The following is a 21077-nucleotide window of genomic DNA, read 5'->3' on the forward strand; positions in this document are numbered from 1 at the left end:
CTCTTTCAATCATTTCACACTCCAGATCTCTTTCTGCTCAAAGCAGGAGGACAATCATCAAGGAAGCAGTGAAAGACTTTTATTCTAAAGTTTTAAGTGCAACATTAAGCAGTTTAAGTGCATTTGTGTTCAATTACATTACAGCCATTTCCAAACAAGGAATGTAATTTAGCCGATAACCACACAGACAAGAAAAAGAGGGGAAAATAGTGTGCTAACAAGTGCAGATTGAAACTAAATCTTAAATAATAGCTTCTACTGATTTGCATGTTCAAATAAAACCGGTGACATACGGCAGAAACCAGATTACCTCAAAGTGAACTTTATAATTAAGAGCTCATTATCCTACTGAACTTTTGAGATGAAAATAATTTCAATATAATATATTTTATTGTTTTTTTTGGTCCTAAGCAAAATTAAACATACATTTCTGTTCTGATCTAGTGTTTTTTTGTTTAGAAAACATTCATAATGAATTAAAACGCAACAAAACAAAGTGCCTTTTTAGTTAGTAATCCAAAATAATTTGCACATTTGTTATAATAATTTACAATACTTTTTCCATAACTTCAGGGAATGGGAACAAATGTGCCTCAAAAATACCTAATATTAATTCTAAGCTGCTTAAAAGTGCAGAAAAGAGAAACACGCTAGAAATCATTCAACCAGCATTCGAACATTTACACTGTGCAAAAAAAAAAAATTTACAGAAAAAGTGAACCCAAAGCCTTCTTGAACCTTCTCCAAGACAAAACGAGTGCAAAACAAACAAAACGGGAGCAATCTTGAGAAGCACTGAAATGTTTCTTCTAATATTTGGGATCGAAGGGCATGGGACCCAGCTCTATTTTGACGTCTGCGAACTGTCGGTTGGGGTCGCGTCCCGATTGGCTCCATTTCTTGGCTCTCTGAGGGCGAGGACGAGGCTGCTGCTGCTTCCTCTGCTGCCGCTGGCAGTGACGCCACGCCTTGCCCTTCGACCCCGGCCCTTCGAAGGGTCGACTGCAAATTTACAAACAGGACAGTGTTTAGGGTTTGCCACAAAGCCTCATGCGTGGTTGACTCATTGCGTGTGTACATGCAGACTCTACTGTTTCTCAGACCTACAGACAGAGAAGCAACAGACACAGATAAGGTTATGAACATGCAACCTGAATGTAAATGATTACAGACAATAAGAAAACATTACTGACCAATCCTAGCTCAGCAACTGCTGACATTAGTCATGCTATCAGACAAGCTTTTGCATTTTAATACAGGTCTATGTCTAAATCTTTATGAATGGTTTTAATAGTTTTGAACAGAATTTTAAAGAACTATTTCAAAAATACAATAAATGTTGCTCTTATAATGGTATCCATGGAGGACACAGTATTTTTTCCAAATGATTTTTATCAAATATACATCCTTACATTCAAGCTTTTACATGTTAATACAAGTATTATATTTCCATATAAATATATATGAATGATTTGTGTTTTAATAGTTTTGAACAAAATACAATAAATGTACTCTTATAGTAGTAACACATGGTTTTCATAGAGGACACGAACAGTATTTTTTTTTAATGTTTAAATGTTGTTTTCAAATGCCTGTGGCAGTGTTATTAAAATTAACAAATACTACAACTGTTTAAAATCATTTTCAGTCATTAAAATAAAGCTGAAATGAAATAAAATATAAATGTTAGATGAAAAATGTAACTTAAAAAGCTTAAACAAAAGTTTGAAGTTTTGCCATGGCGACTAACTGAAATAAACTTAAGTTTAAGTTGAAGAAATAAATTTACTAAAAATAAAACTAATTAATAAAATAGAAATATATAAAATAAAAATTATTTTAATTACATTTAATTAAAAAAAATTAAATAAAAATATGGGGCACTTAAAAGCACAAAGTTACTTAAAATGAAAACAGAAATTATAAAAATAAATGCTGATTCAAAATATTAATAAATACTGTAATAACAATAAATACAGTTTAATCAAGTGGATTAAACTGTTCCCAAATAAACAATTATAACATTAGTAAGAACATTTACATTTGCCAAACTATAGTGAATGCATTGTAGAAATATTACAAACACATTACTGCATAATTTAACAATGTCTTTAGTAAAATTAATTAAGCATGCAATGTTAAACGGGGGCGGGGTTTAACAAATTGCCAATCCCTGATGGATCAAATCAAGTCGAGTAAATTATGGAAGTAAAACAGGCTCATGTCGAGATTATTTCAACACCACAAAACATCTTACCTCGGCCCAAAGTATTTTAAATATGTATCTCCAAATATGTGGCGGTATATGTAGTCGTCCAGATCCTCAAACACGTCGTCGCTGAGGCTGTGATATTCGTCCATTTCCTCGAGGTAATCCTCAACGCCGCTGACGAAGTCCGTAAACAGCATCTGGTCGTGAATGAAGACGCCGTTATGGAAGAATTTTTCGATGAAGCTCTCCAGCTCCCTCCAGTGGTGGAAATGCCCCACTTCTTTCTGCAAATAGCTGCGCAGGAGCTCGTTAAACTCGTCTGCGCGGATGGGATCCATGGCCTTGTTGAACAGACTCATGGACTCCTGATAGGCGCAGTCGAACACTCCAGAGCAGCCTTTGGGTGGCGTTTTCTGCCTCTGAGCGCCGGGTTTGCGCGTGTTGCGATCGGCGTGAAAGGAGTCGAGGGTGGATTTGCGAGGATGTCGGTGTAAAGGTCTCTGCGGCTGCCAGTCTTCGGCGCGTTTGTTTCCTTGCTCCTGCTGGAACGAGCGATGCTCGGGTTTGGCGTCGTGAAACCTCTTTTGATGATGGAAGACATTCGTAGCAGAGTTTTTAAAATGCCTGAATGTCGATTTAACAGAGTCGGAAAACTTCCGGAGGTTTTCCTTCACCGCCTCCTTGGCTTTCTTGATCTGCTCCTTGTGATGGTGCACAAACTCCTTAGTGGAGTTCTTCACTGCGTCGAAGGTTTCCTTCACTTTTCCCAGCATCCCGTCTTTGGGAATCTTGGTCTTCACGTCCCGGTCGCCCTTCGCTCTCTCCTCCTTCGATTCCACATACAGTCTCTCCCAAAGATCGGAGCGCTGCTGCTCAAACTTCAGCTTATTCTCGAGCTCCTGAAGTCGTGTCTGCAGTTCTTCGGTTTCAGGATCCGTCTTGCCTTCGACGTCGTCTTCTTTTCTCATTTCCTCCAGCTCCTCCTTAAGCTTGTCGGTCACCTTGCGCTCTTTATCGAGCTCCTTCCGCAGCTCCTGGGCTTCGACCATCAGCGCTTCTCTTTGGCTCATGAAGCTGCGCACTTTCTGTTTCTCCTCCTGTAAGTGGCCCTTCAGTCGCTGGTTCTCGGACACGATGGAGTCGGCCCCGGCTCTTCGCTCCTCCAGCTCTCGTATCTGTCCCCGTAGATGCCGCAGCTCCTCCTGAAGGGCCGACAGAGACGCCTCTCCTCGCTCCAGAGTGACTTTAAGGTGCTGGTTCTCCGTGGTCAGGTCGTTCTGCTGAGACGTCATTTGGCTTTTGGTTTGCGTCAGTTGCACGTATAAATCTTGTCTTTGGGCCTGTGTTTTCAAACAGAAAGTCAAACGGTTAACGTGGCCAGTTCACATGCACTTTCAACTATCCACCTTAGTTCTGAATGCAGAAGTAAGTTCAGAGATGCAAACAGGTGAAGGGGGGAAAAAAGGTGAGAAGAACATTGCGCGGATCGGGGGCATGCTTTTAAAGATATTTGCTTTACATGCTCATTTGTAGTTACTTTAAGGTATTTTTTATTACCTTATATGTAACCCTGGACCACAAAACCAGTCATAAGGATCAATATTTGGCTGAGATACAACTATTTGAAAATCTGGAATCTGAGGGTGCAAAAAAAATCTAAATATTGAGAAAATCGCCTTTAAAGTTGTTCAAATGAAGTTCTTAGCAATGCATATTACTAATCAAAAATTAAGTTTTGATATATTTACGGTAGGAAATTTGCAAAATATCTTCATGGAACATGATCTTTACTTAATATCCTAATGATTTTTGGCATAAAAGAAAAATGGATCATTTTGACCAATACATTATATTTTTTGGTTATTGCTACAAAATATAACTGTGCTACTTATGACTGCTTTTGTGGTCCAGGGTCACATATGTCCAAAACTGTATAAAAAAAAAAAAAAAAAAAAAAAACAAACATCTTGTTGCAACATTTAAAAAAAATCAAGATTGAATATATTTGGTCAAAATCCCATGTTATAAAAGATGAAGTGCTATGCAGGCTATTTAAGACAATATTGGTTGATTAGACAGCAATGCTGACCTAAAAAGCTAAATGTTTGCCCTCTCTCTCTTTACCGTTCCCACATCTCAGACCTCAAATACATCAAATATTACCCTTTTAGACATAGTTTTTGAAGTTTTTGAAAAATGTGAGTTGTCACTGAAAGGTGAGGAGTTTGCATCTATGAGGTTATTTTCTCATATTATGTGCATAACTTCCAATTCATTAGCTGCTTTAGATAAATAACTAAAAGAATAACATGATAAAGCAGCGTAATGTACTGTTTGTGTGCAAGTGAAATAAACGCAAGCTGCACATATTCAAATTGTGCCTACACTTATCATTAAAAATAAGGTGAATACAACCATTTTTATTACTTGAAATAAAATAAATTTTTAGTTTTACTTCAGCCAGTTTTGTTTTAGTATAACTGAGATCATATATATATATATATATATATATATATATATATAATGCTTTTATTCATGTTTTTATTTTTTCAATTTTCATTTTAATTGAAATTTTTAATTTTAAATTAATTTTGATTGTTTTAATTAAGTTCATGTTTATTTTATTTAAACGAACAAAAATGTTTTTATGGTTTTAGTTTTAGTTAACTATAATAACCCTGATTTCAGCAATTTGTCCAAGCAACACATATTCGAGTAGTTTTAATTAAAATGAATTAAAAATTGTAATAAATTAAATTAATAGATTTTTTAAAAAACTAATAAAATTGACAAAAACACTTAACAATGACTAAAACTTTAACTAAAATGAAAACAGAATGTGCACCAATTCTAAATATATATATATATATAAAGAGAGATATTGGGAGGAAACAATAATGCAGTCAGGTTACCTGTAACTCTTCCTGTTTGACTCTGAGATGCTGGTTTTCTTTAGTTATCTTATCCATGACGTTCATGAGGGACATCACCATGTCTTGCTTTTCCTCCAAGTCTTCCTTGAGATTCTCAACCACTTCCTAAACGCATGGAGGCTGACATGAGAACAATGCCCATGAAGAGCTACTCTGCTGTTCAGAGTTTGGAGTCAGTAAGATTTTTATGTTTTTGAAAGAAGTCACCAAGGCTGCATTTATTTGATCAAAAATACAGTAAAATTGTGAAATATTATTACAATATAAAATCACTATTTTCTATGTGAATATGTTGAAAATGTAATTTATTTCTGTGATCAAAGCTGAATTTTCAGCATCATTACTCCAGTCTTCAGTGTCACATGATCTTCAGAAATAATTCTAATACGCTGATTTGCTGCTCAAGAAACATTTCTGATTATTATCAATGTTGAAAACTCCCCAATATTTTTGTGGAAAGGGTGATACATTTGATTTTTCAGGATTCTTTGATGAACAGAAAATTCAAAAGAAAAGCATTTATTTGAAATAGAGATCTTTTGTAACATTATAAATGTCTTTACTGTCACTTTTGATCAATTTAATGCATCCTTAACAAACAACATAAAACTAGGTAAGATTTAGAAAAAAATGTAAATGTATCAGTGGAAGGATAAACGAGTACAAAAAAAAGATAAAGGACACAAAAATCATAGCATCTAAAGCTGAATCTGAGAGAAAATGATCAGCAACTACGCTGTAAAAAAAAAAAAAGTTGAGCCAACTTAAAATTAAGGCAACCAGCTTCAGCAGATTTTTGAGTTTTCTCAACTTGTCGTTTTAAGTTTATACAACAAAAATGTGAGAATCTCCCACTAAAAAATAAGTTGAGCAAACTCAAAAATCTGCTGAAGCTGGTTGCCTTAAAATTTTAAGTTGGCTCAACTTTTTTTTTTTTTTACAGTGTACAAGACAATGAAAGCTGAAGCAAAGTTCACCAATTAAAAAACAGGTAAAACCAAAAAGAACAGAGAGCTATTTGTAGGAAACTGGATTCAAAATTTAGTTGAATGCTCATTTTATCCCTGTTTGAATCCAAGCAACCAAGCATTTCTATCCGCAGTAAAGCTCAGCGAGCGGTTTGTGATAGACGGACCTTACTTACAACGTCCAGCTCTCTCTTACACGGCGCTTCCAGCTCATTCATGCGACTCTTTTCCACGATCTTCTGCCTCTCCTGAATCTGGACTGTGCCTGGAACACACACACACACACACACACACACACACATAGGAAAAATTACAATCTTGATGTGCAGTTTCCTATCTGATAACAGAGAAAACACATACCTTTTTGTTTTCTGTACATACCTTTATTTTAGGAAGTGCTATGTAAATAAAGCTTTATTTACTTGCACAGTAATAATTGCAAGGATACTCATCCTAAAAGTTTAACTTTAATCATTTAACCCTCATAATGCATTCAAAATCTGTAGAAGATTTTCGCAGAAGAATCGTTGCTTTATAAAATGATCACAACTTAATATGTGACCCTGGACCACAAAACCAGTCATAAGTGTCAATTTTTCAAAATTGAGATTTCTACATCATGAATAAATCATCTTTCCATTGATGTATGGTTTGTTAGGATCAGACAATATTTGGCTGAAATACAACTATTTGAAAATCTGGAATCTGAGGGTGCAAAAAAATCAAAATATTGAGAAAAACGCCTTTAAAGTTGTTCAAATGAAGTTCTTAGCAATGCATATTACTAATCAAAAATGAAGTTTTTATATGTTTACGGTAGGAAATTCACTAAATATCTTCATGGAACATGATCTTTACTTAATATCCCAATGATTTTTGGCATAAAATAAAAATGGATCATTTTGACCCATACAATGTATATTTGGTTGTGTGGTCCAGGGTCACATATATGGTTCGTCAATAGGCATACATGTAATGTTTATCAACAAAATTCAAAACTGGGAAAAGGCTAAATATCCTGTATTTTACATAGGTTTTTTGACACTAATTTAAATTCACAGAAATTTAACAAAATATTTTTTTGACTCCTAGTCCTAATGGTACTCTATATGTATCAAAATGACCCAAATAAATAATTAAATGGTTATATCTCTTAATAAAATAAATAAATTTGTATTTTAGTATCTTGAAACACTTGAAAAGTTTTGTACCATAACTAAAAACTATTAATTTAAATTAGTATGTATCATCTCTTGCAGCTCAAAACAGACCCAAATGCATTATGAGGGTTAATAAGAAGAGCATGTGACTAAGACGGACGTGATGTTTCTGCTCACCGTAGAAGTGTCCGAAGCCCATGCTGATGGCGATGAGCAGCGCTAGTAAAATGCATTTGTTCAGGGTGCCGCTGACGGGACCCTGATCCTGCCGAGCAGCGCGGCCCTCCAGATGAGCTCCTATCTCCTCGACCACCTGATGTAGAAACACACGTGCAGGATTTCAGAACATGCACAATTAATGCTGGAGTTGCAATAGCTGGATACATTAATGAGGGTTTCATATCTCGGTTGCATCAGAAAGAATAGGTTCTTTATAAACAAATCAGTAATGTTTTGTATCGCATATGTGACCCTGGACCACAAAACCAGTCTTAAGTCGCTGGGGTATATTTGTAGCAATAGCCAACAATACATTGTATGGGTCAAAATTATCAATTTGTCTTTTATGCCAAAAATCATTAGGATATTAAGTAAAGATCATGTTCCATGAAGATATTTTGTAAATTTCTTACCGTAAATATATCAAAACTTAATGTTTGATTAGTAATATGCATTGCTAAGAACTTCATTTGGACAACTTTAAAGGTGATTTTCTCAATATTTAGATTTTTTTGCACCCTCAGATTCCAGATTTTCAAATAGTTGTATCTCAGACAAATATTGTCCGATCCTAACAAACCATACATCAATGGAAAGATTATTTATTCAGCTTTCAGATGATGTATAAATCTCAATTTAAAAAATTACACTTAAGACTGGTTTTGTGGTCCAGGGTCACATATGTCCATCGTTTTCCAGCAAAAGTATCTTTACTTATCATAAATTTGGAAATTATATTTATTGATATTATCATTATATCTTTGAATAAAAATGCTATCTATTTAACATTAAAAACGTGCAGTACACTAAAATATGTTTAACATAATTTCAATAAATAACCAAGGTGTAAACAAGGTTATTACAGTTAACTAAAACTAAAATCATAAATAGGATTTTTGTCATTTGATAAAATAAAATAAAGGTAGCTAGGGAATATTTATCATTTTCATTTAGTCTCACTTGATGCATTAAAATAACTAAAGCTCTCTCTCTCTCTCTCTCTCTCTGTATATATATATATATATATACCAATTTTTTTTAAACAACAACAAAATAAATATTGCAAAAAATGTAACAATTTCACTAAAATGTAATTAAACCTTAAGTATAACTAAAACTAAGCTGAAAACTACAATTACAATGAAAATAAAAAATATTTATAAAAACAATTATAATACCTAGATTTGAAATTAATGAATTTATTTTCCAGTGAAAGCATGTTTATGAAATTATATCTGTCATGTAGTAACATTATTAGTTGTATAATTTCCAGCTATTGTTGCAAATTCAAATAACTAAAGTATTTGTTTGATATAAAAATAGAAAATAATTTTTTTTTTAAAACTAAACTTTTTTTGTATTGTACTCATATCTCATATTTGTCTGATTTGTATTGAGTAAATGCTGTAGTGATGAGTTGTTTTGAGACGCAGCACCTCCTCCTGTCTCCTGTGGGGCTCCTGGGGGTCTCCAGGCTCTGAGCCGGCGGTGCTCTTCCTCACTCTGCGCCTCCTCACCACAGGACTGGCCTTCACCTCACCCTCCTCATCCTCACTGCTGCTGTTACTGCTGTCTCGCTGCACAGGCTGATCCGCCGGGAAAACTGAATAAAAACACACACAACCCAGAGGAATTAATGCACACACACACACACATACATGAGGATGATGTCCCATTGACGTCTGCTGTTCTTATATTAAGCCAATTATAATTACCGCCATTGTGAAATAAATAAATAAAAACAGCAATATCAATAAATAAATAAACAGTAAAAATAGCAATAAGTAAACAAATAAATAGCAATAAGTTAATAAAAATATATCACAATATTTTAATAAAAAATAAATAGCCACAGACAGACAGACAGACAGACAGATAGATAGATAGATAGATAGATAGATAGATAGATAGATAGATAGATAGATAGATAGATAGATAGATAGATAGATAGATAGATAGATAGATAGATAGATAGATAGATAGATAGAATTGAATTGAACTGAACTGAACTATAAGGGTTGTGTTGTCACAGGCTTAGATTTCAAGACATTATTTAGTCCCTTTACAAAGCCAAACTCATCACAGGGACTCACCAAAAGATCTGCAATGTAGGTTAGTGAGGTTTTACTTACTTTTAGGCACCAAAGTGCAAAATCTGCACACACACACACACACACACACACACACACACACACGCTTGCAGACACAACACATCTCGCATGCCACGATGCAGCACAGGAAAACAGACCTGTTTACGCAAGCGTAACAAGCTAATCGACTAAACCAGCACATGACTGCTCCAAAAACACAGCTGCAGGCCTAAAGCTTGGTGAATGTCTGCTTTGTATTCTGTGTTAAGCTACTGTGTCAGCGCTAAAGGATATACTTCATACAGAGAGAGGAAATGACTTAAGCATACTGGAAACACACCTGAAGGAACCAAGATCCTATAATCACAGATGAATATCAGATAAGTCAATATAGGTGTGTGTGTGTGTTATATATAACATATATATTACACTAGAGGTTAAGGGTCACTCTGTGTCAAATAAACCAAATTTCAGAAAGTTACCTGGCTAAAATTTATATGTTTAAATAATATGTTTTCTGAAGAAAGACAAACATAAATAGTGATGAAAGCCAACATATTAAATGTCATCTGTATGTTTATCTATTGAGTAATCCACTATTTTGTAGAGGTTTATAAAATAGTAAACCTCTATTATAATTAAGCTCTGTTATTATTATTATTATTATTATAATTAAGATACCAAAAGAAAAGTTAGCTAAGAACTAAAATATAAAAGAATATTAAGATGCATTTAATAAATATTTAATTTTTTAAACTGTCACCATTGGCATATAATGCAAGAAAGTTTTCTAAATATTTTATTAGAGACCTATCAATATCTATGTAAAAATGACATGATGCTGTCATCTTTCTAACACAATCTAGCTCCAAATCTCAGGTGAAAACTGTCATTTTTACAAATAAGTGGATTACTCCAGAAAAAATATGAACAAAATCAAAAAGCAGGGACCTCTGGTTGAGCTGACAGAATTACCCAACACTTATTAGCTCACAGTCTAGTCGAGATGTGGATTTACGACACATTTGACAGCACACAGTAATGTAGGTCAAACAAACACATCACCGTGGCTTTTTCACACACTTTACACGTGTTATTTCTTCTGACAGCCATTGGCTGGGCGTTTCATCAGCCAGGCTAATGTGGCAGAACCTATTTTCACCACATCGCTCACAAACACACTGGCGCTCCTCAGAGCTTTATCAGCATGCTTATCACAACAACACGCTCACACTCCCCTGTCAGAGCACCTGAGAGAGAGAGAGAGCTGTGCAGATGGCTGCCGTATTCCCACAGCGTCCTGGAAAATCCCCATCCGCTCCAACACCAGTCTGCTGCCGCTCCGGGAGAGAGAGACCAACATGACTTTGTGTGTTATCAGGGCCAATGTCATGAAAACTGATTCAAACGTGTGGGTCATATTCAACCGCAAAATCAAAAGAAATTATATTTTGCAATAAAAAAGCATGCCTATTTAGGACAATTAAGATATTTAGCTTTTTTTTTTTTTTTTCAATAAAATGTAGTATTATTATTAAGAATTATATGTAGAAATGTATGGCAACTTATTTCAGCCACAGAATAAAAAAAAACTTAAAAAGCTAATTGCAATTTTTTATCTCACAATTCTGACTTTCTGAGAATTGTGAGATACAAACTGAAATCATAAGAAAGTCTGAATTGTGAGACACAATTGCGAGAAAAAGTGACTTTATCTCTCACAATTCTGCCTTTTTTCCCCCCCCGAATTAACAACAAATCACAAACTTTAATCGCAACATATAATCATTGCAGTTAATAGTGTTCACCATCTGTTTGATTACGTGTAATTTGTAACTAACTGCATGATTCTTACTGTATATTTCTGCTATAGTCACGACTGATAACCCACTCCTAAATATAATGTAGAAACTTACAATTTTCTGTAAAGCTGCTTTGCAACGATTTGCATCGTGAAAAGTGCTTTACAAATAAACTTGAATTTAATTATGAGTTTCCAAATTAACATCTTGCAATTCAGACTTATATTTCTCAGAATTCTGGCATTTTTTCTAAGAATTGAAAGATATTAATTTATAGATCTGAAAAGAATCGTCAGAATTGTGAGATTTAAACTTGCAATTGCGAGGAAAAAAGTCAGAATTGTGAGAAAGTTGAAATTACCTTTTACATTTTTTATTCCTTGACAGAAACAAGCTTGATAATTTCTCACGACTGGGAGCTTATATCTCACAATTCAGACTTTTCTTCTCAGAATTATGAATTTGCAAGTTAACATCTCACAAGTCTGAATTTTTTTATATCCATATATAATTGTGAGTTTATATCTCGCAATATCTTGCAAAAAGTCCGAACTGCTACTGTGCTGTAACATGACGCTACCCTCTCATGATGCTATGCTCTGCTCACATGCTCTGATAATAACTTTAGATTCAATATAATTCAAATTATCGAGTTAAATTAAAGTCTTACAAAATGACTTTATAGCATTTTCGGTTTCGGTTTTCAGCCAAGTGCATCCAGAATTTTCAGTTTCGGTTTCGGCCTAGAATATTAATTTTGGAGCATCCCTAATTACAAAATGTAATTTCTGAAATATGGTGGAATACGAGCCAAACGTTTCTTCATGAGATGCATCCATAAAATGAAAACACTGGGAATTCTAGGGCACGTTTCCAGGAAATTCGGAAACTTTCCCAACACCCTTTCCCAACTGCTTGGGAATTCACCTAGTATTTTCAGGCTAATTGCAAATGACAGATGTATTAGCACCTTCAAGTTCACATGGAAACCTCCTCTTTCCAAACTTTGAAAATCGTAATGTGCATTCAAGTGATTTTTGGTCAGGAAAAAATAAATGCATTGTGCAATTTTAAATTTCTTGCTCTCTTTTTCACTTATTGACAAATTTATGATATTTTGATTGCTTCTAATGTCTTAATTTGTAAGTCGCTTTGGATAAAAGCGTCTGCTAAATGACTAAATAATAATAATAATAATAATAATAATTGAGTAATCAATGCATATTTTATCTTACTACCAAAGAGAATCATGGGAAGTGTAGTTTTGTCACAAGCTTGATGCAATTTTTGTTTTGTTTTTAATAAAAATTGTGTTTTTGATTTTGATATCATTAATAATAATCAGTATTATTATTATTCATTGTTATTATTAATTGCTACATAAAAATGTTAAACAAATATTAGACACCGAAACATAAACTGCTTGAGTATAAAAGAACACGGTGCCATAGTCTGAAAAATGCTGCACATACAGTATATTTATTTAAATATATCGCAGACTTTGCGATTTGATAACTGCACTAAGCTTTATTGTGATTTTGTGTTTTATTTTGATTGATCACATAGCTCTAGTTTTGCACGCTATCTTTCTCAGAAACAAACAAAATGAATAAAAACCAGACTCTGCCATCAACATTCACAATTAAAACGCAACTGTGATCAATACCAAATGTGACCCTGGACCACAAAACCAGTCTTAAGTCGCTGGGGTTTATTTGTAGCAATAGCAAAAAATGATTGATTTTTCCTTTATGCCAAAAATCATTAGGCCATTAAGTAAAAATCATGTTCCATGAAGATATTTTGTACATTTCCTACTGTAAATATATCAAAACTTAATTTTTGTTTAGTAATATGCATTGCTAAGAACTTCATTTGGACAACTTTAAAGGCGATTTTCTCAATATTTAGATTTTTTTGCACCCTCAGATTCCAGATTTTCAAATAGTTTCATCTCAGCCAAATATTGTCCTATCATAACAAATCAATGGAAAGCTAACTTATTCAGCTTTCAGATGATGTATAAATCTCAATTTCGAAAAATTGACCCTTATGACTGATTTTGTGGTCCAGGGTCACAAATAACTTCCAAAATGATTCTTTTCTTTAATTTGTAAAGTCAGACTTGAAAAAAATCCCACGGCTAATTACGACATTGCAGTGGTGTTAATATGCATAAAAACACGTTTTCCACTCACTCGTCTCCAACTCTCTAAACGTGTACTGGCTGCTTGACGAGCTTCCAAGATAGAGCTCCTCACTTCCTGCTTCCTCCGTCTCCTTAGCAACAGGCTCCTCCCACGAGTCAGTCTCCGCCTCCCGAGAGTCCGCCAGCGTGACGATGTCAGAGTTCTCACTGGAGGAGCAAAGAATCACATGTTCTTCTCCACGCGCCTGCAAGAAAGCATAAATGCCACTCCTTTAAGCCGAATTACTGGAGAATAACGCATGCCAGGACATCATTTTCAGGTTTAATCGCACCTCTCGGGCCGGTTCCGCCTCCGCCGCCACCTCATCTCTCAGTGTGAAATCTACTAAAGACTCTCCCAAACTCTCCTCACCCCTCTTGGCTGAAAAAACAAGCTCAAATATTTCAAACTTGTTTGACCACTTCTGGATTTGCACATTACACTCATCCTTTTGCATTTGTGAGCTGACACACATGCATGCCACAAAACCTGACCTCTAAAGCAACATAAATAGTTGGTCTTTATTCATTGTGAATGACATCCTCACCATCAGGTACATCTGGAGCACAGCTAACCGCTCCATCCTCACACTCTCCGGCGTTATCCGGCCCCAGCGTCTCAATATCCGAACCCTGTAACACACACACACAGTCACTTTGGCTTATCTTTAGAAGTGTTAAGCTTTTGAAAGTAAGTTTTTGCTTAATAAACAGTCTAAAAATCAGCTTTACTGGTTTTTGAGCATGGATGAAAAAAGTAGCAGTGATATTAAAGTCAAAAATTACATTTTTATATTTTGTTTTATATTTCTATACAGTGTGTGTGTCGATAGATGCATATAAGTTTATAAGTTAGTCTCAAAAAAAAAGCATGGCTCATATTTCACCCCAAAATAAAAAATTTAAAAAAAGAGTATCTAATGAATATCAAAAATGTGCCAAAAATGAATCAATCAAAAATATGGAAATGTGCTTTATTGTCATGAAAATAATGCAAAAATGCTAAATAAAATAAGCTTATTTTTCTTCATGCAAAATATAATTTATTATTAGATGTGCTCTTCACCGAGCAGAGGACTGTAAAAGAATAACTCTCAAAAAGCATTTTTGGGTAACATTCAAAGCAATAAAACATGATCACCTCATTACTAATGACTGTCCATCCGCAGGACGACTCCGTGTCACTGGAGCTGTCGGACATCTCTCAAACAGCTACAGGACAGAAATAACTACACAACAGAACCACACGGACTGTTATTTAAACAAAAACACATATTTGACTATACAAACTGCATTATTTCAAGTCTCATCAGTGGTGTTGTCCTCTGTAATGACGTCCACCTGAACGCTCATTTACGGGATGGAAATGTCAGGTTGACCCTGTCACTGGTCAATGATTATTCTGCGTTTGCAGAAGCCGTGAGAATAGAGGTCTTGATAAACAAGAAGAATTACAGGCACAAATAAAGAAACTTCTCATTACACATCTGACAGTTACGGTGAAATCTGATGCAGTCTGGTGTATCTTCATGCAAAACCTTTTTAAACGCATAAACTATTGCATTTTCAAGATGCAAGAGTTCATGAAAAGTCTGTAACAACATGCAGGATTGGCTAAATAAATAATGTCAGAACTTTCATTTCGAGGTGAACTTTCTTTAAAAACCACAGATCTGAGTCAAAACTACCATCTGGTTGTTTCGTTGGTTTGTTTTTCAGGAAGAGGATTCAGAAATAACACACTCTGGTTTTGTTAACCATCCAAAAAAGCATATGAACAGAGCAATTACACACATATCATCATCCAAACAAAATCACTGAACACGGAAACACTTCAACAGATCTTAACGAGTGCAAAAGCATCCGATTCGTGATATTTAGGTGCTTTTTTGTGTTATAGATCAGGGGTTTTCAAACCGAGCACAAAGGAGTGCTAGAAGGTCCATGGAAATGTGAAAAAATGTAATTAATAAATAAATATATAAGATTAAATCTAACTAACTAAATTTGATTAAAATAAGTAAATGTATATATATATTTAAATTAAAAATAAAAATGTGATTAAAATAAATAATCTATTAAATTAAAAATATAATAAAAATAAATTAGTTTTAAATAAATAAATGGCTAAAAATTTAATAAAAAATGTTACTTAAATAAATAAATAACACATCTAACAGTACATTTTAGGATGGGGGGGTCTCTCAGACGAAGATAATCATATTTAGGAGTAACGTCTAAAAAAATTAAACTCCACTGTTATGGGTTGATGAATGATGCAAAAACTATTGTTGTTTTTCCTAAAAAAAAAAAAACATGACAATATGGTTTAAACTGGGAAAAAAAAAAAAAAAAATAGATACTACATAAACACGACAACTGTGAGCGATTACTATTGCAGAATACATCTCGTTTTATCTTGTTCTTACAAATAAAATCGAGGCAGGAGACTCCCATAATCTAGTTAGATTTATAAGGTCCTAAACTCAACATCTGATTCAGTAAATTACGTGAACTGAACTGTTGTACTTTGGAGATTAACAGACAAAATGACAAACACTGACTCTAACAAACACACAGCAGAATATCAATGAGTCTCTTTGATCTGTCAGTCCTGCTAAAGATGGCTTTAAACTGCATCGAGTGCATTATATGTTGTCCTTACCTGTTTTTGAGGTAAACTGCAGCGGGAGAAAAGAAGAAAGCAAACGTCCTCTGTGCAAATCTACCATTAAAACGTCACGCCTCTTCATCTGAGCCAAAACATCAACATCGCAACACGGCGGTGGCTGCCGAGAGGAAGATGCATGGGAGTTGTAGTTTTACACGTAATCCTCCTTTAACATCCTTTAACGCTTAAACTACATTTCCCATGATTCCCGTATCCTGTGAGTGACTCGGAATTTTTGAAGCGTCTCTGTTTGCGTGGTTGCTGATCGGTTTAATCTATTTAACGGATATTCCGACGTTTATATTTAATTTCCTAATAAATCTAGTTGATCGTAGGTTGAAATATTAGTTTTTATGATGTTTTGTTTACGCGCAGGCGCAGTTGACGTAACCGGTCATTGCCATAGAGACGTCCTTACAACACTCTCGCAGTAAAACTGGTAAGCTGCATTTCTTATATTTACACTTTACAAGATAAAACTTATCTTTTTTCATCGTTATGTAATATTGCAATTGCGCTAAAAACAGTATGAATAAATTACATTTTAGTAAATAACAATTAAAAATAAAGTGTTAAATACATCTGCGGAGTTAAAAAAAGTGCAAACGTTCAGAGAAAACCTGTGTAGAAATGTACAAATGAAAATAAATAATAATAAAAACTGTAAAATTAAGATATATCTTTGATTAATAAATCTAATTTGGATCAAATAATAATAAATAATCAACATTTGATTGAAATAAATATATTTAAAAATATATTTAAATAAATATAAAATAATAAATGCATTCATTAAAATAAATACATAAATGTGATTTAAATATATAAATAATACAGTATACAATTATTATACAATTTATTGTACAAATAAAAAAAAAGTTAAATACTTTACAGTTAAAAAATTTAGTTTAAATCATTTGCATATCCAAATAAATTAATAAATAAATATTAGAGAGACTATTTACCAGAGATTCAGAGTTTATAGGGTTATATTTTCTGCATTTTACCACTGTGAATTGCATTTATTATGTTCTTAAAATCATACTTTTTAATAACAGAAAAACTAAGGAAATAAAATTGAATTAAGCAATGGTCAATAAAACAAAAGTTCCTAAAATGATTAACTGGCTTTGGTTACTTTAATAAAAATTAATTACAGTTGATTTCCTTTCAGCCTGCAGTCATAATGTCGAATCCGGAGCGAGGGGTTCCGTGTGCTAATCCTGGAAATCCTGTTTTCTCCTGCATGATCAAACCAGCATCTCACACGTCGTCTGAAGATCCAGCGCTGGCCAGATCTCAGGACCTGATGTATAAGACGACATCCAGTGACTACGGCGCTCGATCACCCACGTTTGAGTCCTCGCCCTGTTCCTATCACCCCATATCACAGAGCTTCTCTCAGCACCTTGGATTGTGCGGCATGTTCCAGGACAATTCCTTTAATACCAGCTTGGACCACCGCTATGTGTATATCCCAAATTACAATACACAGTTTAAGGGAGAGTGACCAAACACTTTTGCATCCCTTATTTGAGAACTTCTACTGATCATTCACTCAAGATAGTCTTGTGTTGTTGTTACTGTAATTGGTCTTTTTAACCTTGATGTACGTCTAGTATTGTGTATGTTTGATGGATACGGCACCTGAAACTGACTGTACCAGATGTAACAATAACCTTATCCAATAAAATATGTGCTTGATGTGTTAACAGAACATGTGTTTTATGTTACAAAGGGCCGTTTAATGTCCTTTTGGAGTAGTTAACATGAGCTCTGATGTTAAAGTTGATAGAGTTGTAGTTGATTTAAAGGAATAGTTCACCCAAAAATTAAAATTTGCTGAAAATGTCTTCACCATCAGGCCATCCAGAATGTAGATGAGTTTGTTTCTTCATCAGATTTGGATAAATGTAGCATTGCATCACTGTCTCATTAGATGCTCTGCAGTGAATGGGTGCCGTCAGAATGAGAGTCCAAACAGCTGATAAAAACATCACGATAATCCACAAGCAATCCAAAACTGATTTGTCCTCTGGACATCTTTACTTGAAGATTCAGGATAAGAGTAGCATGAAATTATGCTGTGGTTTGTCCAATAGTAGCATCTAGTGGTGAACATTTAATAATGCATGAGTGGATTTGCAGTCCAACTGGCAGACTTCTACTAGTTTTGTTCCTGCAGCAACAGCACACACTCTTAACAATTAAAATACACTATATTGCCAAAAGTATTGGCACCCCTTCTAATGAACAGGTTTGACTACTTTAGTAATTTCCATGAGTACAAATCTTAATGTTTAAGCATATAATGATATTCTAGGGAATTGTGTGCTTCTAATTTTAGAAGAACTTGACTGGTCTGCAGAAACCCAGCTGAACATCTCTGGTGTGACTTTAAATGCAGACCTTGAGCCAAAAACTCATATCATGGGATGAACACGCAAGCCCTGTACATAAAAGCCTGTAAGTTGCCAGACTGTACTTTGTGCGATATTTCTCATACTTGAATATGACACGAAAAGATAAACAAAAAGTCTACAGGGCGTGGCAATTTTATACCGCCCATACTCTACACACAACTGTTCTTTTCATAAAACACAACTGCAGCAGCTCTTCATCAACGCTCATCTTTTACAGGAATCACAGGACATCATACAAACAGTAAGTTTTTAAACATACCTAGCCATGCACTCTTTAAAATAAAACTAATGAAGAATTGAATTCTGATAAGATGGAGTTTTAATAGCCTACATGGTATTTTTTATTTTTTTGGTTAAATCTCGTTTACACAACTAGAGAAAACAGAAATAGGGTTGACTTTTAAGGTAATCAGCTAACCTAGCTAGTTGTTGTTATTGTTGGCGTTTTATTCAGTTTTAATATTCAAATGTTAAGGCTGATGATACACGGGGCACCGTTTTGAGCACATTCCTCACTGAGAATGAGTAACACATTTCTATCTGGATACTTTAGATCAGTGGTTTTCAATCCTGGTCCTGGGGACCCACTGCTCTGCACATTTTGTATGTCTCTGTTATCTGACACAATCAGTAGCTACATGGATCTCCCTCCTAATGATCTGAATCATGTGTGTTAAATAAGGGAGACACACAAAATGTGCAGAGCAGTGGGTCCCCAGGACCAGGATTGAAACCACTGCTTTAAATTGGTTGTGGGCCTGTGTCTCACCTGGTTGCCCGTTGATGGCAACATTAACCAAAGTTGCCCGGCAACATTGCTCAAAAAGTTGCCCTGTGTATCATCAGTTTTACATATCAGTCTGCATATGTGATAGACATCCGTTATGATCATCATTGGTATCTCCTTTTATGGAAGCATATGGGTAGCAAAATTCAGGCGGGGCTCAGCAACAGGATGCACAGTAGATCAATATTCAATGACTCAGTGTTGCCAACTTAGCAATTTTGTTGCTTTTCAGACTACCCTAGCAACTTTTTCTTCCAAAAGCACCTAGCAACAAATTTAGCAATTTTTAAAAAAAATGTATTTGGCAACGTTTAGCAACTTTTGATAACTGACTCTAATTTTCCTTCCAAAGTTTCAAGTTTAATTTATGTCTAGAGCACATTTAAAAACTACAGTAGTTGACCAAAGTGCTGTACATAAAGGGTTTTAAAACAAACAACAATAAGGTACTGTACATAGTATTGTACATTACAGATACATTTTTTTTTTTAAAAACAGCAAAGACAAAAAGAAAAACCACAGCTCTCAAACTGAATTAAATGCCAATGAAAAAAAAATGCATTTTAAGACTAGTTTTAAAAGCAGACAGAGTTGGGCCATCCTCGCTGGGACAGTTTAGGCACGATCTCCCCTGTGTTTCAGTCGTACTCTTGGGACTGCCAGCAACATAAGGTCAGCAGACCTCAGAGACCTGGATGGAACGTGGAGTTGTATAAGATCAGAAATGTAGGTTGGGGCTAGGCCATTTAAGGATTTATAAGCAAGCACTAAAACCTTAAAATCAATTCTTAAACAGACCGGGAGCCAATATGGGGGAAATATGTTCCCGTTTACGCATTCGAGTTAAAAGTTGAGCTGCAGCATTCACATTAGCACTAACTGAAAGCGTGAGAGAGAGGCCTGGTTCACATCAACATAGAGGGCGTTACAATAGTCTAAACGAGATTAAATAAAAACATGTACTTTATAAGCCTTTCAAAAACAATTAAATGACAAAAAGTCTTAACTTTAGATAAAAGCCTTAACTGATTAAAAACTTGACTTTACTACAGAGTTTTATTAAACGTATTAGACCACTGTTCTTCATACAAATACCTAGAACCATGTAGGCCTAGTTAATTTTTATACCATGGTATTGACGTGCTATAGGCAGAGGTGGAAAGAGTACGAAAATATTTTACTCAAGTAAAAGTACCATTAAATTATTGAAATTTTACTGAAGTACAAGTAAATGCACCAGTCTAAAAATCTACTCAAGTAAAAGTAAAAAGTAGCTCATTTAAAATTTACTCAAGAGTAAAAATTACTTAGTTACTTTTTAACATTGGACATGTTAAACATATCTAATCAATTTGGGTGATACATTTTAATTTAGCAATTTATAAAGCATTAAAATAGGTTTCTAATTTGCATATTAAAACAATGAAAATTGCAATATAAAAAAATGGCAAATTTAAATTATATAATTGAATTTTCATTTTGCACTAAATGTTGTACATATGTATGGGAAAATGTAAATTTAAATACAGAAATACATTGCCATTTTACATATTGCATTGCCGTTTTGCATATTACATTTCAAATTGAATTTTGCTATCCATATGCTTCCATACTCCTTAAGGCC

The 21077-nt window shown here is 34.4% G+C and overlaps 1 protein-coding gene across 5 annotated transcripts; it reads right to left on the reverse strand.

Moving 5' to 3' along the window:
- Window positions 1–59: 59 nt before the first annotated feature.
- ccpg1 (cell cycle progression 1) lies at window positions 60–16390 on the reverse strand. 5 transcript variants are annotated; one of them, XM_058751205.1, is made up of 12 exons: window positions 16238–16390; window positions 14714–14801; window positions 14121–14205; window positions 13866–13954; window positions 13583–13778; window positions 10833–10913; window positions 8929–9095; window positions 7451–7586; window positions 6281–6378; window positions 5125–5250; window positions 2258–3552; window positions 60–1002 (listed from the first exon to the last, which is right to left on the reverse strand). In XM_058751205.1, the coding sequence occupies exons 2-12, from the start codon at window positions 14771–14773 to the stop codon at window positions 810–812; spliced, it is 2526 nt and encodes an 841-aa protein (XP_058607188.1). In that variant the 5' UTR covers window positions 14774–14801; window positions 16238–16390; the 3' UTR covers window positions 60–809. The 5 variants fall into 5 exon arrangements, with proteins under 5 accessions (XP_058607188.1, XP_058607189.1, XP_058607187.1 ...); XM_058751206.1 differs by having other exon boundaries at window positions 6290–6378; window positions 10833–10916; XM_058751204.1 differs by having other exon boundaries at window positions 10833–10916.
- Window positions 16391–21077: the final 4687 nt, after the last annotated feature.

This window comes from Onychostoma macrolepis, chromosome 18, assembly GCF_012432095.1.
Source record: "Onychostoma macrolepis isolate SWU-2019 chromosome 18, ASM1243209v1, whole genome shotgun sequence".
Lineage (NCBI taxonomy): Eukaryota > Metazoa > Chordata > Actinopteri > Cypriniformes > Cyprinidae > Onychostoma > Onychostoma macrolepis.